The sequence below is a fragment of the Talaromyces amestolkiae genome (assembly GCF_001896365.1).
Source record: "Talaromyces amestolkiae strain CIB chromosome Unknown scaffold25.1, whole genome shotgun sequence".
Classification (NCBI taxonomy): domain Eukaryota; kingdom Fungi; phylum Ascomycota; class Eurotiomycetes; order Eurotiales; family Trichocomaceae; genus Talaromyces; species Talaromyces amestolkiae.
The window spans coordinates 255,474-280,590 of NW_024468061.1; the positions used below are offsets into that span (position 1 = coordinate 255,474).

General features: G+C 46.2%; 7 protein-coding genes across 7 annotated transcripts; 3 read left to right on the forward strand and 4 right to left on the reverse strand.

The window, feature by feature from the left end:
• Positions 1 to 70: 70 nt before the first annotated feature.
• BHQ10_009568 (uncharacterized protein) lies at positions 71 to 2,291 on the reverse strand (the record flags this gene model as incomplete). The annotated part of the gene is made up of 10 exons (XM_040882497.1): positions 71 to 342; positions 389 to 397; positions 457 to 637; positions 691 to 849; positions 898 to 927; positions 984 to 1,311; positions 1,362 to 1,434; positions 1,487 to 1,629; positions 1,680 to 1,762; positions 1,824 to 2,291. 10 exons carry the CDS (start codon positions 2,289 to 2,291, stop codon positions 71 to 73), a joined length of 1,746 nt encoding a protein of 581 aa, XP_040738070.1.
• Positions 2,292 to 3,417: 1,126 nt separating this feature from the next.
• Positions 3,418 to 4,335, forward strand: BHQ10_009569 (uncharacterized protein; the record flags this gene model as incomplete). The annotated part of the gene is made up of 2 exons (XM_040882498.1): positions 3,418 to 3,965; positions 4,023 to 4,335. The coding sequence occupies 2 exons, from the start codon at positions 3,418 to 3,420 to the stop codon at positions 4,333 to 4,335; spliced, it is 861 nt and encodes a 286-aa protein (XP_040738071.1).
• A 287-nt stretch (positions 4,336 to 4,622) lies between these two features.
• On the reverse strand, positions 4,623 to 6,378 carry BHQ10_009570 (uncharacterized protein; the record flags this gene model as incomplete). Its single annotated transcript, XM_040882500.1, has 5 exons — positions 4,623 to 5,613; positions 5,673 to 5,872; positions 5,938 to 6,070; positions 6,148 to 6,257; positions 6,322 to 6,378. The coding sequence occupies 5 exons, from the start codon at positions 6,376 to 6,378 to the stop codon at positions 4,623 to 4,625; spliced, it is 1,491 nt and encodes a 496-aa protein (XP_040738072.1).
• Positions 6,379 to 8,618: 2,240 nt separating this feature from the next.
• On the forward strand, positions 8,619 to 12,107 carry BHQ10_009571 (uncharacterized protein; the record flags this gene model as incomplete). Its single annotated transcript, XM_040882501.1, has 1 exon — positions 8,619 to 12,107. One exon carries the CDS (start codon positions 8,619 to 8,621, stop codon positions 12,105 to 12,107), a length of 3,489 nt encoding a protein of 1,162 aa, XP_040738073.1.
• Positions 12,108 to 13,450: 1,343 nt separating this feature from the next.
• Positions 13,451 to 14,412, reverse strand: BHQ10_009572 (uncharacterized protein; the record flags this gene model as incomplete). Its single annotated transcript, XM_040882502.1, has 2 exons — positions 13,451 to 13,940; positions 14,012 to 14,412. 2 exons carry the CDS (start codon positions 14,410 to 14,412, stop codon positions 13,451 to 13,453), a joined length of 891 nt encoding a protein of 296 aa, XP_040738074.1.
• A 3,559-nt stretch (positions 14,413 to 17,971) lies between these two features.
• On the forward strand, positions 17,972 to 23,068 carry BHQ10_009573 (uncharacterized protein; the record flags this gene model as incomplete). Its single annotated transcript, XM_040882503.1, has 6 exons — positions 17,972 to 18,090; positions 18,145 to 18,538; positions 18,601 to 19,086; positions 19,142 to 20,243; positions 20,941 to 22,067; positions 22,124 to 23,068. 6 exons carry the CDS (start codon positions 17,972 to 17,974, stop codon positions 23,066 to 23,068), a joined length of 4,173 nt encoding a protein of 1,390 aa, XP_040738075.1.
• A 931-nt stretch (positions 23,069 to 23,999) lies between these two features.
• BHQ10_009574 (uncharacterized protein) lies at positions 24,000 to 25,018 on the reverse strand (the record flags this gene model as incomplete). Its single annotated transcript, XM_040882504.1, has 4 exons — positions 24,000 to 24,114; positions 24,180 to 24,312; positions 24,371 to 24,754; positions 24,808 to 25,018. The coding sequence occupies 4 exons, from the start codon at positions 25,016 to 25,018 to the stop codon at positions 24,000 to 24,002; spliced, it is 843 nt and encodes a 280-aa protein (XP_040738076.1).
• Positions 25,019 to 25,117: the final 99 nt, after the last annotated feature.

Sequence of the window (25,117 nt, forward strand, 5' to 3'; positions counted from 1 at the left end):
CAACCTATATGCCCATCCAAACAAACTTTTATCACCATCTCCTCACTATAGCCACACCCTCAACACATATCTACTCATCGCGCTTTCGCTTGAATCGATTGGCTTGCTTGGGCTGACTTCCATATGTTCGTCGTCCCTGAACCTTCTTATCTCTGCTCATGCTTGCGCCTAATGTGATATCGACGCGCGGCGGGGTTGAGAAGCCGAAGCTTTTGGCGATCTTGACGAGGTCGAGTTTATTGACGTCGAAGACGGAGCGAAGGGAGTGTGATGCATAGGCGTTAATGTAGGATCGGTAACCTTCTTTGGCGGACTTGTTGAGGTAGTAGTTTTGAGAGATAACTATAGAAATTAGCATGTATAAAACAAGAGCGAGGAGATAATTTACGTTTCTCAACTATAAGACAATCATGTTAGCATATAAATTCTACCTTAAAAGCGCAATTGGGAACTTACGTTGTGACTGAACGTTGATGATCTTCTTCTGAGGAAACTCGAATTCCACGACGGGTACTTTAGCTTCTTTGAGATGAGTCAAAAAGCCCATTTCAGACGGTTGCAAAAACATCAGACTGCGACCTTTGGCCTTGGCGCCACGTGCGGTACGACCGACACGGTGAATATAATCACGTGGGTCCTAAATCACATTAGTGTTTTGGAGGACGAGGTTGGGGTTAATCAAATGCCTACATCAGGAGGATCGTATTGGACAACATAGTCAATCTCAGGGATGTCGAGACCTCGAGCGGCAACATCGGTACAGATAAGGATACCTCTTTCGCTGTTGACAAATTCGAAGAATGTGGAAGTACGCTTTTGCTGTTTCTGCTTGCCGTGGATAGAAAGGACCTAAAGATGTCAGAATGGGTGTGCGTGGAAGTTGTAAAAGGCAATTACCGGAAGATCGATATAGTTCAGTAACTCAGACTATTGTTGAGTCAGCAATCATATCTCATCGATCATAATGGATGGGGAAAACTCACATAGTAGTTAACAGAATTACAGCTCGAAAGGAAAACAATAATCTTTTTCTTTAAATTCCTCTTAAGGAAAGAGAATAGAAGAAGGAATCGCTTATCGGGTTCGCACACAACGTAACCCTGCTCCAATCGGTCGACAGTCGCATTCTCCATCCGTGGAACAACATTGATGTATAGCGGACCGGGTTTCAACGAAATTCGGGCCAAGTCTTCGACCTTGGTAGTCTGTGTAGCCGAGAACAGAGATGTCTGTCGCTCTCCATTGCCGAGGATCTTCATGATTTGCTTCATTTCGTCTTCGAAACCGATTTCAAGAATACGATCTGCTTCACTATATGGAAGTTAGCGCGACTCAAGAGCACCAAGGCGAACAAGACTTACTCAATGACCAATTGGCGCAGGTTCTTGAAGACAAATCCTTTAGTGTTCTGCAAATGATCCAACAAACGTCCGGCTTATGTAAAGTCAGCCTAATTCCTTAATATAGGCGAAAGAAGTATACATACGAGTTGCGACCAAGAGATTAACACCCTTCTCCAACTTCTCAGCTTCCGCTCGGCGATTGGCTCCTCCCATGACGATACCGTGGGTTTGGGAGTGCTTGTCGAGCAGTTGGCGGGCCACACCCCAGATCTGAAGTGCCAATTCTCTATAGCCCGGTCAGCGCATTACTTTATTCTTGTTGGAATGTCCTCTTACCTCGTGGGGGACAAAATAAGAACACCGGTTCCGTTTCTGGGCTTGAATTTCAAGCTGTGGAGCAATTCGATCGCGGGAATCAACTAATCTTGATATCAGCCATTTGCGATTTCCTAACAAGTAGTGACGTGGAATTGCACTTACAAATGCCAACGTCTTTCCGGATCCTGTTTTGGCAGCACCAAGAACATCACGGCCAGCCATCAATGGCGGGATAGCCCGTTGCTGAATCTCTGTCATTGTCTCAAACCCCATTTCTTTGATCGCCTCAATTGTCCGTTCCGAAAGATTCAGCTCCGCAAATTTGGTGGGTAGAGTCTCGCCGGTCTGTGGTAGCGACAATGCGTTGGCAGATGGTAAATCCTCGAGCTGGTCATCTTGTTCCTCCTCTTGCTCTTTCTCTTCTTCTTCCTGCTCCTCCTCTACCTGCTCGACTGGTTCTTCAACATCGTCGTCATCGTCCTTCTTGGCAGTCTTTCGCTTCTTGGACTTTTCCGGGGTTTCGATGACTTCGGCTTTCTTTGACGATTTGACAGTCTCATCGGAGACATCGTGCTTGCGCTTTATTTTCTTCGACTGTTTCTCAGCCTTCGCCATCTTGTCGCTGGACATAATGGGTGCTGCAAAGCTGTGTTTGTGTGCGTTGAAAAGATTGTTCGTTCCTTCCTCCGCGATCTTGAACTTTTTTTTTTGTTTTCCGTTTATCTGATAAGAGGTCACGTGTTTACCCACCGCCTGGGATTTCTGCCGAAACAATACATTTACCGCCCATGTGACCTGCGGCCCTTGCGGCCCTTGTTGCCTTAATGCCTGATATATGGGGCAAGAACATGTGACCTGCTCAGCCCTGAATTCTCCTTGTTACCCAGGAACGTAAGATCTTATTGACGATGCCAGATCTTACAGGTACAAGTATTTGCAAGTAGCTGGACTTTCTTCTGGTTTTTTGTCGAAAATAATACGATCACATCTCTTGTAGGTCGAGTTAGCACCCAAGTATTTGTGATTTGTGCGTCATGTTCCAAGTTAAAAGGCCAGTAAGATGAAGCAGATGATTTATGGTTACTCATTCTCGTTGTCCTTGATATATAAAAATATTAAGACAGAACTAGATTCGTATGATTTGCGTATTCTGAATGCTTACATGTTGCCCTAAATGAATGGCTGATTTTCTGCGTGCGTCGAGCGCTGGAGAATATGTGTACATAAGTAACGCGTGGCTGCCGTCATTTCCGCCGCGCAGCGGAAGTGCGAAGGGAATTGTTGAATATCTCGTGGCTGCAGTGTTCCGATGTAAATATAATCAGTCCATCAGCCCCTCAAAATTAGAAAGACAACGAACAACTTTGAACCTTCCAACCTACCCTAAATTAACAAAACCATTGCGTATGCGAACATTTGTAATAAATTCGAATATATCATATTCGTGACGACCACTAACCTCCTTATTGGCTAAAGCACCAGTGTTTCTGCAGGCCTGATTGCACGAATTCCCTCTGGCGTGGATGCCCAATTTCGGCCTCTCCGACAAAATAACGTGACAAGTCCTCATCCAGAGATAGTCGTTCGCCTAGGCCCGTGTGGGCTGAGAAAGCAATTGAGCATTTGGCAATTCAAGCACCTGACCAACAGGTGCCATCTGTAACACGTTATCTAAAGATTTCGACCAGGATAAAATTTATTTGAATGTCACACAATCTTCATCGAACTCAGGCACAATAAGAATAAATATTGCACAATGGAGAAGGTTTGGTTCAAACTCCGCCAAACCGACTACCCGCCACCCCCGGAGAAGAGCATCCTTGCAGGCAACGGGGACGACTCCAGCGCCCCAATCTGCCTGGGCCACTTCATCCCCGATCTCAAGAGTATCGACTTCCCCATCAATCCCGGCGCCATCCTAGCCTTCCCGCCGCGCATGAAAGTCTACCACACGCATGCGCTGGATTTCAAATGGGACGACTCCAAGAATTCAGAGACAGGCACGAACTGGAGCGGCGGTGTACCCATTGCACCTGCCGCGGGTCTCACATTCAAGGGTAGCCTCAAACTCACTTTTAAGAAGACTCTGAAGAATCATGAGGCGTACGATCGGCTGGACTCGTACATCGTCAACCCAAATAGACGCTATGTAGAAGAGTGTTTAGAGCAGAAGGAGTTGAAGAAATATCTTGGGGATAAGAAGATGTGGTCTATGTTCATGATAACCGGCCTTAAAGTTGCGCGGGTAGGAACCAGGGAGGCCGAGAAGTCGAAGTACGTAGAGAGTGAAGCGGGACCAGAGGTGTAAGTTCCTTCAGCATCTCATCTCGGATTGAGGCCTTTGAATAATCATCAGAGCAGCGATTTTCCTACTGTTGCTACCGTAACGGCCACTGCGAATGTTGTCCTTGAAAACTTACAGAAGACAGAAGGAACATACGTTTCGGAGTTCATCTGGGCTGTGCGGCTCGCCAAGGTACATAAGGGACTGTTGATGACAGACTGGTCGATTGAGCCGTATACAACTAAAGCAACCTTCACTACAGACAACCCAGGGGTTGTGAACGTTGCAGGTGTTTTGGAGGCCGAGGGGCTGGAAAAATTTCATGTTGTCAACGATGAGGAGCTTAATGAAGCCTTTGTAGTAGGCAGTGGTGACTGGGACGCCTCTTGATTATTCAGGAACATGGCACAATCAATGGGTGAATGAGATCACAGATTTATATTCGATTAGTTTACAGTAAAGAAAAACCTACACAGAATTATGGCGTGGTTTAGGGTTCGACATTTTGTGAGATTGGGGAGTCTAGGATGATCCTTCGTGAGATACGTGAGGTATGTCAATATATATAATGAAGAAAATTGAAAGAAAAAGATTTTGAAAAAGAAAGGTACATCATAATTTCTGACCTTCTTAGCTACGTAAGATCGGCGAAAGAAGAGAGAAAAACAATGGCGGCCCTAATTCGCCGTCTCCATCGCCCTCGAAATACTATCTCTCACATACGCCCTATTCTTTACATAGTCACCCCTAGCATACCTCTCCTCTAGCAACCGCAACGGCGCGACGCAATTGAACTTCCCCGCCTTCTTTGCCATAAAGCTGAATATCGCTGTCATACCCGCCATTTTACCTACATCCTCCACCCTCACGATCTCCTTGTTGTCCGGCTGCCTTGTAAAGTCTAAAATCCGCGCCGCCAGCCCCGCTGCAATCGCCGTTGCCATCGACGTCCCGTCTTCCCGCTTCTTGTCGTTCGTTGGGTGCGGGAAGTCCTCCCCAAGGATGGCAAAATTGTCAGCGTCGTCGCGCGCCTCCGGGTTGAAATGCGAGGCTTGGTCATCGGTGTTGGTAGAGAAAATGCAGATCGTTTTGAATTTGTGCCGGGCTGGGAAGGCTTCTCTGCCACGGTTCCCCCAATTGGAGGCTGCTGCGAAGATTAGGACGCCAGCATCGCTGGCTTTTTCTATAGCGGATTGGAGCGAGGGCGAATGGTTACGAAAGCCAGCAGAGATGCTGATGATGTCGACTTTCCGACCCGGTTCAATAGCCCATTTTATGGCCTGATTTTGTAGGTTAGAGGATGTAGGCTCCAGTACGGTGGGGATGAAACGAACACTGGCCATCAGAAGCGGTCCTTCCATCTCGTCTGTCTCGTTTTTGTTGAAGACCCTGGCCACATACAATTCGCACTCCTCATATATAGACAGTATAAGGTTTGCAGACATTGTACCATGCCAAGTGTTGTCACACATATCCTTGGCTTTCTCGTCTATGAAGTCCTTATATTCTTTCACCTTTGAGGCTTGGCAATCACTCGGGTGGAATCCTGTATCAATGACTGCAACTTTAACTTTTTCGTAGGTCCCCCGCAATGCCTCTGGTGCTTTTATAACAGATATTAAGTCATCGACCTCATCCAGCCAGTCATCTGAGCTGCGTTTGTTTTGTCTAGGAGATTGATTTAGTTGCTGAACTGATAAGAGTTGATTTTCTGGCCAACATCAAACCTTAGCACAAACGTCCCGCCAGGATCCGTGGCCTGTAGTTTCTCTTTTGGTTTCTTCCCACGCGTCCTGAGCTTATTCCAGTTGGTCCTGCTGACAGTTAAATTCCCAAAATTGTGGTATTCGCAAACCCACAGATTTATCTTGGGCAATGACTTCAATAAACCCTGCTGAGCAAATTCTAAGATCTTGTCCTCAACTGACTGCCCGTTAGTGATGTTTACATCAACTCTGACGGGTCCAGGGATATTATACACTCTAAGCATACAGAGTCCGCATTCCCTTCTCGCGTTACAATCATGCGGGCCTTCTGTTTATCGCGTGACTTGAGATTAGAGCTAATAATAGCGATATTGACCTTTGGCCCCTGGTAGGATCCAAATGTCAAGGCTTCGGAGACCCTTATTATAGTCAATCAATTGTTAAGGATAGTTTCAACCTCTTCCACGGCTCGCCTGAAAGATTAGAACTTGCTCACTGGAAGTACACTATATTTTCGTCATAATATGGCCCTTGGACGAACATTTGTAAAAGCCGTTGCTTCATGTTCTTCAAGTATTCCGTGAAGCTTTCGGCATCTAGAACATACTCTCTTTTAGTCGTTGAACGTAAGTGATAGATAATTGGTGTATTTGGAGGTGTTGTAACTCACCTGCACGAAGATCAAACTGGAAGTGCACATCAGAGCACTCGAAGGAGACTTGACCATAATTGCAAGATATTTTGGAGAGCGTCACGTGAAGTCGTCCTCGTTGGTTTAGCTCATGAATGATTATGGAATCCTTGGAAACTAACGTGATCTGTGTCAGCAGCTGGATGCTCCCTAACAATTCTGCTATTGATGGATATGGCTACCAAAGACATCATACGCATCAATTTCAACCGAGTCCCCAGCCAACGCTGAGGAGTTCGTCCTAAGAGCAATAACAAAATAGGGCTCCGGTAAGAACATTGGAGTGACATGTTGATTCTTCCTTTCATCTAAGATGAATCTGGAAGTGGCGGAATAGTGGAGCAGTCGCACATTCTCCGGTTTCAATGAAGGACGGAAAACTTTCTCAGCCTCAAACTGGATATCCGATATTTTCGTCCCTGGAAATTTCAGGTCCCTGTGGTTTTTGGAGAGTGTCAGAAACCGATTATTAGTCCAGATAGTTATAGCTTAGAAAGTTCAATGAAAAGAAAAGCCTGTCAGTCTTACGACGTCATCGTCCGAACAAATACAAATTGTTTAGAGCGCTCATCTTGCGCACTTCCGGCTAACATAGAGTTTCCTGTCCATGTCATCGGCCCTTTTTTCCGAACGTACTCTGTAGCAATTTTGTGTGACAGAACTTGGATTTCATGGAGGTCTAATGACTAGTTAGTTGTGATCTCTTTTTCTTGTCCATAAGCTTCTCCGTATTAGTTTTTACATGTTGGTGTTACCTCCGATAGTCTAACAGAGACTACGGCCTCCGATTTGGGCTTAAGAAGGAGTATTTGCCACGTCCTATTCGAGCTATCACTTGTCTCTTCTATCAGAAGACTTGTTCCCGGTATAACTATCTCCTGTCAGTATGTCCAAAGTAAGCTCTGTTTTTAAGAGCGAACATTGTCTGGGTCTAATACCTTTATAATGCAGTTCATCGTCGTGTAAATCCTGCTCACAGCAGCAGCGGAACTTGACGTCTTTCGACCTTTTGCCGGAATTGGCCACCTGGTAGAGGCTGGCTTTAGGACATATAACTTTATTTGTTGATCTAAGCGTTCTTTTAGCTGGAGCCTTGACTTCAACTTCATGCACAGCAAAAGTGCCGTCGTTCATGGAATTTCCCGAGCTCGGGGAAAAGATCTCGTCAGCGACATTTAATATGTCCTCAGCAACTTTGTCAAAGCCCTGCTTGAGGCTTTCAATAGTTCCAGTATTGAGTGTTTCATATTTACTATCCCTTGTGTTAGGCCCCAGATGAGGAGGCAAGAACTTGAAGGTTCTAGAGACATTTAACACATACCTCTCTTTGAAGTTAAGGGTCAATGACAAGGTATTAATAGACTCCAGCAAAATATGCGTCAATTGTATCATACTCATGTTCTCTTTTCCATCCTGATGAGGTTGAGATGTTTGGCCACTTGAGACCTTTGAGTGTGTGCGACTCTGAACAAACTCAGTAACCCGATCTAAAGAATCTTTGCAGCCTTGAACTGCGGCCTTGAGACTAGGACAATCATCAAAGCTAGGTTTGGACAAAATCCCTTGCGCGTTTTTTAGTAGTGTACCTAGCGATGACAACAGGGTCTGGAGTTCTGTTGTGTCTGTCTCGCTTGATTCCTCCAAGGCTATCAACGATCGGGTGAGTCTGTCAGATATCTTCGCCAAGCCAATAGCGTCTATTATCGGCTCSGCTGGKGTCAACATCTTGCTCTGTCAATAACTTAAATCATGTCTACTTGATCTAGTGGTGAGAAGAGAGTGAACTTAAACCAGCTTAATGTCCTCGCTCTTCACGATCATTAAAACCATCTACTAAAACCATGAGGCATTTTCTTCAAGCAGGTTGTATCTTTGCAAACACGTCATCTTTCCTGAGAAATGGATGTGTGGTGGGCAAGTATCCCATTTGCTGAGGTTGCAGGTAGCTGCATGATAGAAGACGGTGAAGAATATCTTCCAATCAGCAATAATTATTACGCGTCTGCCCAAGTCAGCAATTTTGGACTTCGACTTGGCTTTTGTTTTCTCTCGTCCTATCTTCGTGGTGTTCACGGTGGGATCATAATCTTGAACCTGCTAGATATCGGCGAAAGGTTACTACTTTATCTGTCCCAGTCTATCTTGACTTCCTCATTTCCTCATTCTCATTGTCTTTCGAAGTATGTTAGGTATCCATTTTCCCAAAGATTTAACATTGATTCAGAGTTATCTTTAAATGCTTACTCTCCTATAGTTTAGACACTATCCGAATCACCATGAGTCGCCGCCTGCACACAAAACGCCTCGTATCCGCGGTACTCTTTTCGGCTCCAGCGAATATGTCTACCGCAAAGGTAGACGTTTGGGGCGGTGACGGGCCAAATACAAGGAGATCAAGGAACAGGTCGCCCGGCATACCAAACCAAATTAGACAGAGAGAGTGGAAAATAGACGATGATTTCACTAACAAAGACGACGGTTTTCGCAATGGCGAGTCTCCTTCCCCAATTGGCTTTGACATATTTGTCGAATTTCCAGATTCGCCACGACGTGAACTGCCAATCAGTCCACCGCCGTCAGACTTTCCATCCACCTTAACCTCACGGAAATCGTCGTCAGCCCCTGAGTTTCCGGCCACACTATGTCTTCCGATTGTTAGTGTCGCGTTGAAGGTCATGGTGGATGGGAGTATTGCACACACGGAGTTGACCCAGACCTTCCACAACCCGTCTGACATCGAGATTCCCGAAGCTAGGCACACTTTTCCCCTGTACGGCGGTGCAGTTGTGACTTCCTTCGAATGCATCATTGGGGATGAGCGTCGCCTTCGGGGAGTCGTCAAACCGAGAAAAGAGGCGAGGAAAGTCTACGAGAAAGCCGTAAAAACAAATAGAGAAGCTGCAGCTCTGCTGGAAGAGCTCACCCCCGAAATCTTTGAGACTTCATTGGGGAATATCCCTCCCAGAACGCGCGTTCAAATCAAGCTCACATACCTGCAAGAGCTGAAAATCGTCATGATGGAGGAAGAGAAGACGGAGGGTCTGGCAGTTATCATCCCGACGTCCATTGCGCCACGGTACGGTGATCAGCCAGCTAGAAGGAAACCATCGCCGGTCCTGCAAATTAACAGGCTTGAAATTTGGGTAAAAGTCGTTGACAATGGCACTATCAATCCCGAGGGCTGTCACGTCGAGTCTGGACATGACGTCGAATATGAAGGGACCGAGCCGGTTGAGAAAGCACAGGCTTTCAGTTTGGCAGACCTGGGAACGGGTAATGAATCAAAGACAGGGGCGTCCCAAACTCAATGCGTGTGGCACTATGAGTCCCGTGCGTCAGTCCTGAAGAAGGACTTCATCCTTGTCATTCAAATGCGCGAAGGACATCATCTACTCTCCCGCGCGGTCGTTTCGCCGGCGAATGAGAAAGGCCACGGTGCGATGATGGTGACCATTAGGCCGAATGACTTGTTTGGAAGTGCGGTTCGACCACAGTCCTTCTCAGGGGAAATTCTATTTCTGCTCGATCAGTCTGGATCTATGGGCTGGACTTCCGAGGGCTCAAGTCGTCTCAAGATCAACACTTTACGTGATGCTATGTCCCTGGTTTTGTCTGGACTTCCTGACATTTGTGTGTTCAACATCATTTCCTTCGGTACTGCAACGTACGGCCTATGGGACAGGTCTAGGCCATATTCAGTTGAGAACATCAAGGAGGCCAGGACATACGCCTCACAAGTAGAAGCGAACATGGGAGGTACGGACCTGCTAAGAGCTCTGAAAGCCACGGTCAAGCGTCTAACGCGGGCAAGACAGTCTTCTCAGATCATTATTATCACTGACGGCGAGTTGGAGCTGGAGCCAGTGGTTGAGTTCGTCTGGAAGACACGCCAAGAGCTGCAGGACAAGGTCCGCTTCTTTGCCCTAGGAATAGGAGACAATGTATCTCACCGGCTGATTGAGAGTATCGCGGAGCTCGGCGGCGGATACTCTGACGTGATTGACGTTATGAAGAAGCCGCGGTGGGAGGACAGGCTGAACCGTATGGTTCGTTCGGCACTGCAACCAGATAGCTGGACTTTCGACATCAGTCTCGGCTCTAATTACGAGAAGCGGAGCCTGATGGCTGTTCAATTCGGCATTGAAAAATTGTCGGACAAGTCGCTGGTTCCGTACATCCAAGCGCCTTATCCGATCCCCCCTCTTCACCCTTTTTCTTACAAATCGATATTTATCCTTATAGACTTGAGGGGGGGTAAGCTTCCGAGTGAGGTAATCCTGACCACGACAACGCCGGGTACAAAGAGCAAGTCCTACTACCTAAGCGTAGAGACATCAAATATCAACAATGGGGCGATCCATCACCTCGCAGCAAAAGCTTCTCTCCTCAACCTCGAAGAAGAGGTCAAGAAAGAAGTCACCGAGTCCGAAACCGCTTGTGTCAATGCTGAAAGTCTAGGCGAGACGTATTCCATCACAAGCAAATGGACGAGCTTTCTCGCAGTGGCTCAAAATGAACCAGCCGAGAAGCAGAATCGCGAGGTTAACCTCTACAAGACTACTCTCAAAGATATCGACATCGACAAGCTCCTTAGGTCGCTGGACGTGGACGACGAGTCCGAAGTCGAGAGCAGCGCAGGATCAGTTGAGGCAGATAGAAGTATTAATCTCAGGCATGCAAACATGTTTTCCCTTACGGGTGCAAAAACAGCCCCTCCCAATGAAGAGACTCCGACTGATTGGGGTCGCGAAGTCGATGTCGAAGGGAAATCTTTCAGCCCAGGTCTGCACTTTGAAGGATCCTTACCGGCATATCTACCTGAGGCCCCCATAAGACATCTAATGGAGCGGAGTGAAACGTCACCATGTGATGCAACCCTTACCAGGTCCTCCAGACGTCAGAGTCAACAGCATGTCTCAGATTCTGATGATGAGGGCTTGTGTCAAATTATAGTTGACAGTTACTATGATGCATTGCTCCACGGAATTAAGTCAAATGTGACTTCTGAAAGCTCGATTGCGGCTGAAAGATGTTGCACCACCACTAAGGATAGCGATTCACATTGGGATGTGTCGGAGACAGGCAGCGATCATGAAGCAAAATTTTACAAATCAATCGGTGATGGTCCAATAACATGGCAAGACGCAGTGGCAAACCAGAACATCGACGGCACATTCAGTCTGATGGGCCCTGTAAGGCTGAAACTCAGACGGCACTTCTGCTCCGACACTGCAAAGAAGCTTCACGAAGAGCTTCAAAAGTTCCCGAACGCGACGGAGCTGTCGGATAACATGATGGACGTTCTTGTTGATACTATGATGATCATCCAGCACTTCCATACTCATATGGCTCCGGAGGAGGATTCATGGGGCCTGATCATGGACAAAGCCGAGTACGCCGTCAACACGGCGTTGAGATTTTCAGAGGAAGAGGAAGAAAAGCTGATTCCCATGACCCATATATTGAGAGGCTCGATCGTACACAAGCACTTCATGACTGCTATGAAAAGGAAAGGCACAGATATGGCACAGAGGGCCAACGGTGAAAATCCATTCAAAAAGGTTGCCAAGAGGTGTCCCGTTTGTGAGGAATTGTTCGATGTAGAGCATATATTGCAGGCCCAGAAACGTTTTCTCTGTACATTTGAAGATTCTGATCCTTTGACCAAGCATGTATGGGATGACTGGGATGGGTTCTGGGAGCATCAGGTCAAGACTGGTCATATGGTATGCCCTGAAGATAATGCGCTACTAGTTGCGGACTGATATATGGCCCGTTTCAATTTCTTTTTCCCTCAAGATCTTGGCTTGAGCCTTAATAAGGGTCCTTTTATTATTGACACATGGTGGCTAAAGTGAATGCCTGGTGCCTGGAGAATAGAAGAGAATACTTCTCTAGCTAGGGGACGTTGTTCGTAACGAGGAAAGAATAGCCGGGCTAACTGTTTGTGGTGGATCCTCTACAGGGCCCTTCCTCTAGGCTTCAGCTCTCAAACTCGCATTGACTCGCGTTGAACTCATACAAATCAGTCCCACAATTCGATCAGGTAAGGGAGTAAAGCGGCGACGCTTCTAACTTTTATCTAGATTTTTGACTAAAGCGATACGATACATCTTTCGTAGGTCGAATCAGGACCCAAGTGCCTGTGCTTTGTGCATCGTGTTCCCAGTTACTAGGCCAATAAGATAAAGCAGATTATTTTATCCACTTATCCTTGTTGTCCTTATTATTATACGTGCTTCGTTATTTCAACATTATGATGTTATTGTATGCGCCAAGTTGTACCTTGTTAATAGAAATGGCCCTCGATACAGACATGGTCTTACGAGATCAGTCACAGCCGAGACGAGAGTTGTAGGGATTACAGGTGATCACATTCGCGCAGCACGAGTTTTGTTTTGCTGGGAATACAGGCCTCGAGCTTGCTGTCCTGCTCGCCATTGAAATCACGTCGTTCGACTTAAAGCTTTGATCCGATATTTGGATGGTCGGCCCCAGTATAGCCTGCTGTAATTAAAGTGCTGGTCAAAAGCACAGCAATGATCTATCGTTCGACTTGTTAGTAGCCGTAGCCCATTCCCACTAGCTGCAGAGCGATTGCTCGAAGACGTTGAGCAGATAACGGGCTGGAGTTCGGTCAAACTCATTCAGTTGCTCAGGAGGGAGTGAGATAGTATCAGAATGAACACGATATGCTGCCGTAATGTTGAACCAATAATTTTAATATCAAGAGAATAAATGAAGTATATGTCACGCGCATGAGAGGCATGCACACATGGCATGTAAATTAATGGGCAAATCTTGAAATTTGATCATATTCCGATAAATCATAGAATCATGGTCGACCACTTATGTTCGATGACCTTCATAGCAGTTCCTTGTTCATAATGGACCTGAAAAGGGCCTCTCTTCTCCATCCCAGCCAATTTGGGGCCAGCCTTGGGGTAGATTTGAGTATTCGGGCAAATAATACTGTCCGTCACACTCGCCTTCCGCACAATTCGGAAAATAACACATCCCATAGACCTTACAATAACAGTCCCCCGCTGACGGGCAATACACGGGATTCTTTCCAAATATAACTGAGAACACAGAGTCAGTACTTCACCTACGAAGAAGACTGGGGTGGTGATGAGGACTTACTATGCCAGGAGTACTCGAAGAATCGTCCACTCAGCCCATCCTGAATCGGTGTATTCAACAGCCAGTCTCGGAACCGCATATAGTCCTTCTTTGGTCGCTGACGAATCACGTCTTTTGTGACAGCAAACTGGGCACAGCAGCTTACCCCAACTTCGTTAGGGATGGGGTGCTCCGGTAACAGCTCCTCGAATACCTGCTTGTATATTTCACCAGTTGTCTGGTCCTGGTGCTGTTGACTGATAACCTCGTCCTCGAATGGATGGATTGCTACAGGGCAACCGATCGTCCACACGCAGCGCAGATTCACGTAGCCTTCTTCCTGTAGATAATTGAATTGAAAGTCACGTAGTAATGGGTAGCCGTCGTAATCAGGGTTATCGTTGTGCCATTGGAATCTCTCCGCATGAAGAAAGAGTGTATTGTTGGGCAGAGAGTCATAGCGGTCAATTATGTACCTAATTCAGTTATTAGTCATATAACTACCACAGACAGTAAATTAAGGTGTAACCCGAGATTTGATACGTACGTTAGGTAGACCATCGCCTCATTACCTTTATTTTGCGGCACAGTCAAAGGCGCGGCGGCTTCATCGACAATGTAGATGTTGGATTTCCAATCCGGAAAATATTTCAAATACCAGGAAGTATTCTGTTGACTCAAGCTTGCAACCACCAACTCAACATCGTATTCGTAATTGTCCACTTCTGGTAGTTCTCCATGGGTTTCAATATTACTGTTGTCAGAGACCGGCTCCTCCAACGCAGGGTTATTAGAAAATGTAAAGTCAAAAGTCAAAAGACCGAAGGCGTCACTCGTGCTCGCATGATGCAAATAGAAGAGAACAAAAAATAATGAAATAAACGTGCTAGCGAGTGTGATAATGACAAATTTTGTGGTTTTCAATGCACGCTGATCAAGAGAATACATTTTCGAATAAGAGAATACGGGAACTCATGAAAGAATGAAGACAATAACTATAATACAAAAAGGAAAGAATTATATTATTATGAATACAATAGAAGATCTCAATAAAAAAAAGGCAATGTATATCTAAGAAAACAAACTTCTTGTGAGAATACCCGAGTAAAAGTCGCTGCGAGATATACTGGATGAGCCTGAAACAGAATCAAGCCACACACGCTACAGGTTCCTACCTGCCCGGCGGCAATCTATATCAGCCATAAATGGGATCTACCTAGATGATCGCCTCATTTGATAACACTAAGCAGAGAGATTTATGTTCACCTGCATTTTGTTTCAGCCTCTTCGCTGTTGGCGTTAAACAAGTGGTCAGGAATGAGTTGTGATATTGTTAGGTCGGCGGTTAATGCGAGGAACCGAATGGACTAGTGCGTGGATATATTGTGCAGTGCTTGGAATTAAGCATTGCCCTAATGTTGATACAAGAAATAAAGGGTTTTTTACCACTGACTAGGTTACTTGACGTGATCTTAAAGAAATAAAAGTATAAGAACGAAATATAAGCTATCGCCAATACTGAATCAGTCTGAGACAGCGTTTACTCAGGGATTTAAGTTCTAGGTTGTGGCTGATTTGTTTGGGCCGATATCTGCATAACATAGCGCTTAGCAGTAGCTAGAGCGTTTCAAACGAACAATGGTTACTATTCATGGACATGCATATTATCTATATTTGAAGAATATTGACCTTGCAACAGCCTTGTCATGACTCACTTCGTAGCTAACGCAGTAAACACTTGCTACTCAATGAAAATATGAAGGCTCATTTGATATCAATAGCCCCTGCGCCGCAAATGTTGAGTTAGGATGGAATTATCATGATCGTGAGGGCTGTATGTTTATCACCACGACTGAATGGGGTATATAATAAGTGGTCCACCTCCCACCGCTAATATGGACTCGCCCGTGTTCGTCTATCGATTTCAACATGTTTTTCTCGGCAGTCGGACAAATATCGTAGCCAGATCCTAAAACTACACAACGTTTCCTGGCACAGATAGGCTTCCGTGGAAAGGCTGCAAGGAAGTCATGGATCGAAGAATTTGGGTGTTTCTTTACACTTTAACATTGTTGCATGTAGCTCGTTTCATTCATTGTGTCGAAGCATCAATATGCTACGATCAAGACGGAACGCCGAACAGCAATACGCCCTGCACAACTAGTGGCAATGACACCTTTTGCTGCAGCGATGGCTACTTTTGTCTATCTAACGGCTTATGCGAGTGGCAGGATGGGACTTTTTGGGCGGGAACATGCTCGGATAAGACCTGTAAGTTCTACCGTCGCTCTAATCGTGAATTCAGCAGTAAATTAAAAGCCGTTCATCAAAAGGGTCGGCATCATCTTGTCCAACGTTTTGCGATGATTCCGGAAGCCCCGCGGTCTTTGAGTGCTCGACCTTTAGTGGAACGTTTTGTTGCGGCTTAAGTGCATGTTGTGGAAGTAAATCGGCTAGCATCTTAACTTTGGGTCGAGTCTCGACAGTCGGATACATTACGAAAGGTGTACTTACACCCATGACCCCAATTGCAACCACGTCTGCTTTTAGCTCGACTTCAATAGCCCTTTCTACAGAGACTTCATTGATACATGATGGCTCGTCAACTGCTTTGGTAGCCACCGCGACGAAAACTCAATCGAGTACTACCTCCATAGACACACCGAGCACTAAAACTACAACCTTTACCTCGAATACTGGCGCTATTGTCGGTGGCATCGTAGGCGGGGGTGCAGTCATCGGAACCTTGGTGGTAGCCATATGGGCTCTTCATGCTCGACATAAAAAGACGTATGGAAGAACGTCGGGTGTGGAAAAGCCCCAGTCTGTCACTCCGCCACCAAGATATTACAACCCAAAGAATGATTGGAAAAAAATGAGGCCGAAAAATTCAGAGCCGTATGAACTTCATGATGGTAGGTACGAATGATGATACCGGGACTGGCCTTATTGTGGCATCTGGTCTTTATTAACTTTTGCAACGGTGGTCAGTTGCAGCGATTCGTTGTCATTTCAATGAGATTCTCGGTGTATATTTCAGTACAGTAGGTCACTAGAACAATCCAATTTCCGTAATAATGATTAAAAGTACCCTTAAATTCAGGTCTCCGAAGAAAAGATTTCACTGTGTTTGTATCTCTATCCTTGTTCCTAACGTTCCTCGCATACAAGATGCACTTGTTCAGGATGTAACAACTGTAGAAGCAGCTTCATACCCACATCTTTGTGAATCAAAGCGCGAGTCTCGCCCTCGCTGCAGTATCATCTTCACCAGCTAACTTGACCGGGCGTATTCGAAGACGACGGAATAGTCCTACCAGCACACCAACAAATTCCACCTGGACAAGCTCGAGTACCACCTGACCATGCCACGAAAGGGTTCTGAGACTTAGGAAATTCGAGGAATGCTTCCGAGGCTAGAACATCCTTAACGTCTGTTCTCTCAGAAGCCGGAGAAGTGATCCATCGGGATGGCTCCCAGTCGAGAGAGCCATCGCCCCAATACCGAGGATGTGTATGTAAGGCTGAGTAGTTTGGTAAAATCATAGTATTAGATGGGAGCACATAAGTCTTGTTGCCAATTCGAAGGGATCGAGGCTCTGGGCCAATTGATTTGATAATGGCGACTGGGGTGTAAATACGCACCGTCTCGTACTGAGATTGCATTAGTATTACCTAACTATGTGCTCTAGTCCCTGTAAATATAGATGACTTGCGGAAAAACATTCTTCCGGCGGTACTTACCCTTGATGCACCTATCAATCTGATCGTGCTCACCAATCTACACCATGACTTGCTTTCTCCAACCAGGACAAAGTCATGTATCACCAAGCAAGATTCTATCTAAAACGTGGAAAAGTACGAAGCAACGCGCGCCAAGCCACTAGAGAACCCGCAATTTCCTCCGGCAGTCCTTGGCACTTTCTGTTGCCCATACGGAGAACACACCGTCCCGTACTATGTATATCCCCCAATCGTGGTCAGGGCTTGTCCCCAGGCCCTGGCCTCTTTTGGTCGTGTTGGTGGACTACGGCGTACGCCGTGGACGGAAGGGCCGCGCTTGTTTTTGCTTGTCTGAACAGATCTCTTCTCAATTCCTTGCAGTTGACATCTCCAAATCTTGATCCAACGTTTGTCCCTCCGCTTACGTTGTCGCGACTCCACCGATACCAGAGCCACCACACAGGATATTAAAACGGCATGCTAGCGTCGTAGCACGCAGATCATCCCGCTAATTCAGGGTGCACTGCCACGGTTTAGACTCCTGCTCATTGCTGCCGCTTTCTTCAGCCAAGGATTACGAAACAAGCTTCTTCGGAGATAGTTCCAGCCCGAACATAGTTTGAGAATTGTACATATGATATTCTTGGATCTGAACTGCAAGCACTCTCTCTTAACCCGTGTTATCGCTATTTATGCAGACCAGTAGATCGTGAGACTACCGAATTCTCGAAGGATTCCACTTGGAATTTTGACTCTGGCCAAAAAGCAAAAAGGCCCACATACAATGACTGCAGCACGCACGGTTCCCGACTCCGACTCTCTTCCCGACGCGGCAGCAGATGGTGCGAAAAGACTTGATACGAAACTATACGCATGCACAACTTGCGTTCAACGCAAAGTAAAGTGCGATAAGCGTCAGCCATGTTTATCGTGCTTTCGATCTTCCTTACCTTGTAGGTATCGAAGCACCCCGCCATCACAACGTCGGAAACGAAAGTCGTGGGCTGTTGATGAGCGATATAATCATCCAGCCAATCAGGTGCTGCTGTTGGATAAACTACGAGCACATGAGGCTGCTTTGCGGAGCGCCGGCATTCCGTTTAGCAGTTTCCTCGATGATTGGAATACGAATGAATTGACCGAAGCCAAAGAGGAGGACGATAGCGGTCTGGAGGTGGTGGAGAGTTCACCCTCTCGAGAAACTTCGCTCCCCGATACGGGCAACCCCCAGGTACAAATGCAGGCCAATGTTTCATTGAATTCTTCACGTGCGCAGCGAGGACTTCTGCTGTCTGAGTACGGCGGCAAACGGTACTATGATCATGGATTTATAGGAATTATGGGCCAAGAAGTACGTATAGTGATCACATTCCTGAAACCGGTCACTAGTTTTGGGAGCTAATAAATAAGCAGTACAGACAAAGCGCCGAGAAATCAACAGGGCAACCAGCAGTACGGCCTCAGTCCACGGAAGTCACTGCCGACATGATGGCAGCCGCAGTCTTGACTGATATGCCGGTATCAATGCCGCTGCACTCGAACCAGCAATACCACCTTCAACCAACGGCTGCTACTCGCATGACGTATCTAAGTATCTTTTTAGACAATGTCCATCCGCTCACGAAGATCGTCCATGAACCGAGTGTAAAGCAGCTTGTCAAGGACAGCTTGGTGGATTCTTCGAATACCAGCATAACAAACACGAAGAACGCCTTGCTTCTTTCAATATACTGTTGTGCTGTGTCGTCTTTAACGGATGGCCAGTGTCAAAGTATTTTCGGGGTCAGTCAGCCGGGACTGTTGAGATCATTTCAGGATTCTACCAGGCATGCTTTGTTGGAGGCATCTTTTCTTAAGGTTCCTGACTTGGACCTGCTGCGGGCACATATCCTCCTTCTGGTATGTCTATTTTTCCCTTTCGTTCGTGGAATATGAACCGTTCTCATCTTGACAGACATCCATGTCCCACAACTCTGATCACTATGCCTCTTGGATACTCATGGGTTCTGCTATAAGAATGGCTCAATCTCAAGGTCTGCATCGTGACGGTACTCAATTTGGTCTACCATCGTTCGAAGTGGAGATGCGCCGTCGACTTTGGTGGTATATTGTTACTCTCGACGCGCGCCTAACCGAGATCATTGGCGGCGAAAGCTCTCTGCCATCGTACATAGATACCCGGCTTCCTTCCAATCTTAACGACTACGACTTGACACCGGATATGCCGGCATTGCCCAAGCCTAGGACAGGTGCTACAGAGATGACTTTTTGCCTAGCACGATATGAAATAGCAGCGTTTCTTCAAGAACGCTCAAATTTCAGATCGCAAGCACAGTCATCAACTTATTCCTTACCCGTCAAGAAAAACGAGGGGGAGGAGAAACGCGGGTTTTCAGCGCTAGAGTCACTCCTAGAAGAGAAATATCTCCGGTTCTGCGATCCCGTCGTTCCCATACAGTTATTAGCAACCACAATGATAAGATCAACGCTGTGCAAACTAAAGCAAATGGCCATTCATCAGTTGGGTCGACAAACCCCAGAGGACGGCAATCCCCAACAACACCCGCAATCGAATGACCGGATGAACCGACATGCACAAAATCTAGAAAAGCGCCAACGGTCATTTAACCTCGCATCAAGAAACTTGCAATATGAAAATCTGATGCATGATAATAAATCTTTACATGGATATCTGTGGTTCGCCGATTTCCATATCCCATGGGGTGGACCAATCTACATACTCAAAAGCCTTGCATATCGACCGGACTGGGATGATGCCATGCAGACTGCATGGAACCAGATTGAGGAGTTGTATGAAAATCACCCGGAATATATTGACTCCGAAAAGATTCTGCATTTGATCATCAACGGCTTGACGCTTAAAGCATGGTCAGCAAGGGAGGCGGTTCTGAAAGAGAAACGGGTTATGCAGGGTACACAATCGGCACCTCCGTTCATTCTAGCCCTTCAGGCAAGGAATTCTCATAGGCCGAAGTATGGAGGACATGTCGGTGGTATATTAACCGATCATGCCGATATGGGATTCTCTGATATGGGTGGGTTAGGTGGTATTATACCGGGAGGATTCGATCTGGTTGATTCTTTCTTTGTAGCTGAGGAGTGGCCTAACTGGAGTTCGCACTGACACAAGACCAATTGGAAGTCCAATAGAACCATCATAAGTGGATGATGTTATTTTCGCATGTAGCGTCTTTACATATTCCCAACACAGGTACATTGCCGATCTTCTCCACATTCTCTAGTAGGATGTATCCGTTACAATAAATATTCCAAGAGGATCGGACGAACAAGGAGCCGAATTTATTACCAAATAAACGTATGAGCATCGGTCCTATTTATACCGAAAATAAGCTAGTCTGTCGATCATGACCACAAATAAACTTAAATGGAGTCTCCAGCTCCTCCATTATATCTCACTTCGTGACATCATTGGATCGTTCTTCCGAATGCGGGGAATTCTCAGGCAGCTTCATGAAAAACAACCCCAAGTCTGCTGCCAGTGGCGTGGTACACATCTGGGGAAGGTTACATACCTGATCACCCCGCATATCACTCTTGGGTACGGGGTAATGATATGACGAGGAGAGAACCAGTAGGGTTAGATTTTAACGTGTTATAAAACTCGGTATTAGGACCTTGGTTTTTGACATGAGTATCATCATCAAAGATTGTCAAATGTGCTTGTCTATAGCCAGAGAAGAACCGAAATTATGGCACGTTTGTCGGTCTTAGTAGCTGCGCTGGGATTACAACTGCTGGGCCTAACAAGCGCAATACCATACTCCGAATACATACTAGCACCTTCTGATAGAACTTTGTCCCCTGTATCCGTGTACAACATCAACGGCACGGTCGATAATGCCATTGCATTAACAACCTTGGGTACCGGAGAAGCCACCTTCTCTGCTGGCTCAAATATTACCTACGACTATGGCAAAAACATAGCCGGCATCGCATCTTTTGTTGTTAGCAATTTCAACGCGAGTGCGGCTGGGGAGTTTATTGGCGTCGGTTTCAGTGAATCCTCGCTCTGGATATCGTCGTACGGTAGTGATGCCACGAACAATGCTGGCATTGACGAAATCATTTGGTTCGCCATCACCGGACCGGGAAATTACACGGTTGATTTTGCACATAATCGGGGTGGATTTCGGTACTTGAATTTGTACCACAATTCGACTGGGGCGGTCAGTCTGAGTAGTCTGACAACGTACTTTAACGCTGCCCCAAGCCTACAGAACTATACGGGTTACTTCCACGCTGACGATGACGACAAACTGAATCGTGTGTGGTACGCATCTGCTTATACGGATCAGCTATGTACGATTCCATCAGATCAAGGAAACAGTCTCGCAGACCTTGCCGCGTCTGATCCGAGTGGCACGACGTACTGGTTCTCAAACAGCACTCTTACCAACGGCTCTACTGCCCTCGTCGACGGCGCAAAGCGCGACAAACTGATCTGGCCGGGCGATTTCGGTATCTCTGTCCCTGCCGTTTTCCTGTCCACAAATGAAGTAGACACCATCAAGGTTTCAATTCAACAACTGTTTGCAGAACAAAATGCAGCTACTGGTGCGATGCCTTATGCTGCTAGCCCGATCATTGAAGATCCGCCAAACTCTGCAGTCTCGGGTATCACTTCAGTGTTCTCTTTTACTTATCACTTGCACGGGCTGCTGGGGTTGTATTACTATTATAAGTACACAGGGGATGCGGATTTTGTGGCGGAGCAATGGAATCGATTCAAATTTGCAATGAACTATAGTCTGAGCTATATTGACGAGTCCGGTCTGGCATATATTCCGGTGAATAATCCTGACTGGCTGAGGAATGATATGGGATATCACAACATCGAGGTAAGGTGCTTCCATTCTGAAATCTTCGCGACCTGGATGCTAATAGTAGGGCATAGGCAAATTCAATTCTGGTTTATACATTGAAAGCAGGTTTGACATTAGCAGAGGTGGTGGCAGATACCTCTGTAACTGCAAACTGGACGTCAACAATTACCGGCATCGAGACGGCTGCCAACCAACTCCTCTGGGATTCTGCGCAGGGATTATACAAAGATAACGAGAACGCAACCATCTACCCTCAAGACGGAAATGCATGGTCGATCATTTCCGGAGTCGCCAATAGCACTACCGCTGTGACAGTCTCGAATAGCCTTCGATCCCGCTGGGGTACATACGGTGCACCAGCCCCCGAGGCCGGAGACACCATCTCCCCCTTCATCAGCGGATATGAACTTCAAGCTCATTTCCTCGCTGGACAGCCACAAAATGCAATTGATCTCATCCGATACATGTGGGCTGATTTTATGCTTGATGATCCTCGTATGACAAACTCGACGTTTATAGAAGGATATGATATTTCAGGAGCACTTCATTACCCTGCGTATTCAGATGATGCGCGTGTGAGTCACGCGCATGGCTGGTCGACGGGGCCGCTACTTGCGCTCAGTTCGTATGTTGCCGGCTTACAGGTACTCAATTCTACAGATTGGATAGCATATCCACGACCAGGAAATTTGTCTGCGTTCGAAGCGGGATTTGAGTTAAGTTATGGTAGTTATGCGTCTTCAATCAAAGTTGAGAGTGACTGCACAACGTACTCGCTGTCTACGCCGCAGGGGACTTCTGGGTCAATCATATTGGATGTTCCCGCATATAATGCTCATATTACAGTTACTGGTGCGAAGAAAGGATTCTTCTGGGCTCAGAAGGTGGACGCCTGGACTGGTGGCGCAAGGCCACGTGGTATCTCTTTTTGGGGACCTCAGGATTCTACGAGTGGAACTGTGGAGATCGATGGGGTTCCAGGTGGTGATTATACTGTTAGTATACGGCGGGCGTGAATGGACGACGGAGGKTCGGTTCTTTTAATGCGTAACTTGCTTGAAAGAAGATCTGGTTCTGGAATGTGCAATCATATATAAATGGTATCATTTCAATAAAATCGGCATGCACTTACAAAACCTCATATCTGAGTGGTCAAAATTTTGAAGATTTAACCACATACGGATGAAGACAAAACGAAATTAGCATTCCCAGGTTTGTAGCTTTCCTAGCATTCTTTTCTAACAACTATCTGTAATACATTGTGTCATTAAAGAAATCAATTGGCCATTGCCAGGGTCCCAAAGATGTATTTTATATCTTATAAAAGTCAGCAGTCTGTTCGGTTTTGTGCTAGGGCTTACTCAAGGATACGAGTATTTCTAGGCGTATATCCAACCTTGGAAAAAGTCTTTCATCGCTTCTGGAATTATCTCCGTCACTCATATTGAGTTAAAACTGTTTCATTTTTCCTTTCAATTATCAAGTATCGGCTATAACAATGGAGATACATTATCGAGTTCTGGTTTATAACACAACCCAAGGGCATCTTGACCCATCGGTTTCCGACGTGGTCTGCTGGTGGGAAACCCTTTTTTTCCCCTTTGGACTCTCTAACTTACTTCTTATCTTATCAGATTTGCTAATGCGAAATACTTGGGGGAAATTTATGCACTGTGAGCAGATTTATCGAATCACTCAATGGGCTTTTTTGACTGCTGCGTGTTGAGTAATTGTCTATCGTTGACATTATAACTTATAGAATGGTCTTGAGATAGCAGAGGGATCAAAACTCTTTTTACTTGCAATCTAATATTAATAAATCCGCTCTCATTGCTTTAATGTCCCACTTCGTCAAGTATGAGCTGAATCGAGCCCATATGTGTAGTGACTGCGGTTTGACTCATTCGCGATATTTCACGTTTTGGAGCAAAATCATGTATTGGACGATCAGAGTAGACAGTACCCTCCGTCGACGAGAATATCCGCCCCAGTTGTAAAACTAGATGCATCTGACGCAAGGTACAAATAAGCGCCTTTCAACTCATCTGGACTACCGATACGTCTATCAATGTTGGACATGATCAGCAGTGCATACGTCCCGGGTCTGCCAAATTTAGATTTACATACCGCATTGGCGCCTTTTCTCCCAAAGAAGATTTGACTTCGGTGCTGCATTCGCCCGTCAAACCACTGTCAATGTATCCCGGCGAAACAGTATTCACACGTGCAAACGCGGCCCATTCGACAGCGAGGGATTTACCTTCATAGAAGGAATGGTCATTATTGACATTCGCCGTAGATGGATTGGCAATACTTACATAGATGGATAACACCCGCTTTGGACGTGTTGTACGCAGCTTGAAGATGTGGCACATTTACAATATGTCCACTCATACTTGCTGTAGCCACGAAAGTACCGGACTTGAAGCCCACGAGCTCTGCACCATCCGTAGTCGTTCGTTCCTGAAACTGACGCCGGAAATGCTGTCCAGCTGCCCGAGCACAATAGTACACGGAATCTAGATTCGTGCTCATAACCTCATGGTAATGCTTGATGGTGCTATCTAGGGCTTCGACTTCCCCCCATGCTATTCCACTATTTGCGACGAAGATATCAAGGCGTCCGTTGAAATCGTGCACTATCTGATTCACGACTGATTGCACATCTATCTCTTGAGTGACATCAACTTTATATGCGCTGCCTGCGTATCTAGTCAGCCATGTAACCGATGAAACAGAATGGTATAGAACATACATTGAACCCCATAAGCCTTGGCAATTGTCTCTGCAGCCGTTGTTGCTGATTCATTTCGATTGTATAGTATGGCTACATTAGCGCCAGCTTCAGCGAGGATCTCGGCAATTGCATAGCCTATTCCTGTGGCAGCTACACCAGAGACAATAGCGGTTCGGCCTCGAAGAGAGAAGAGGGACAAGCCGGCCGAAGAGGACTTGATGGGCTCCATCTTTGTTGCTCTATTCCAAAGCCGGATTCAGTAACACAATGTGGACGCAATCTATGGTCAAGCTTCTTTGAAAGCACCGCTTTTAAGGCTCACAAATGA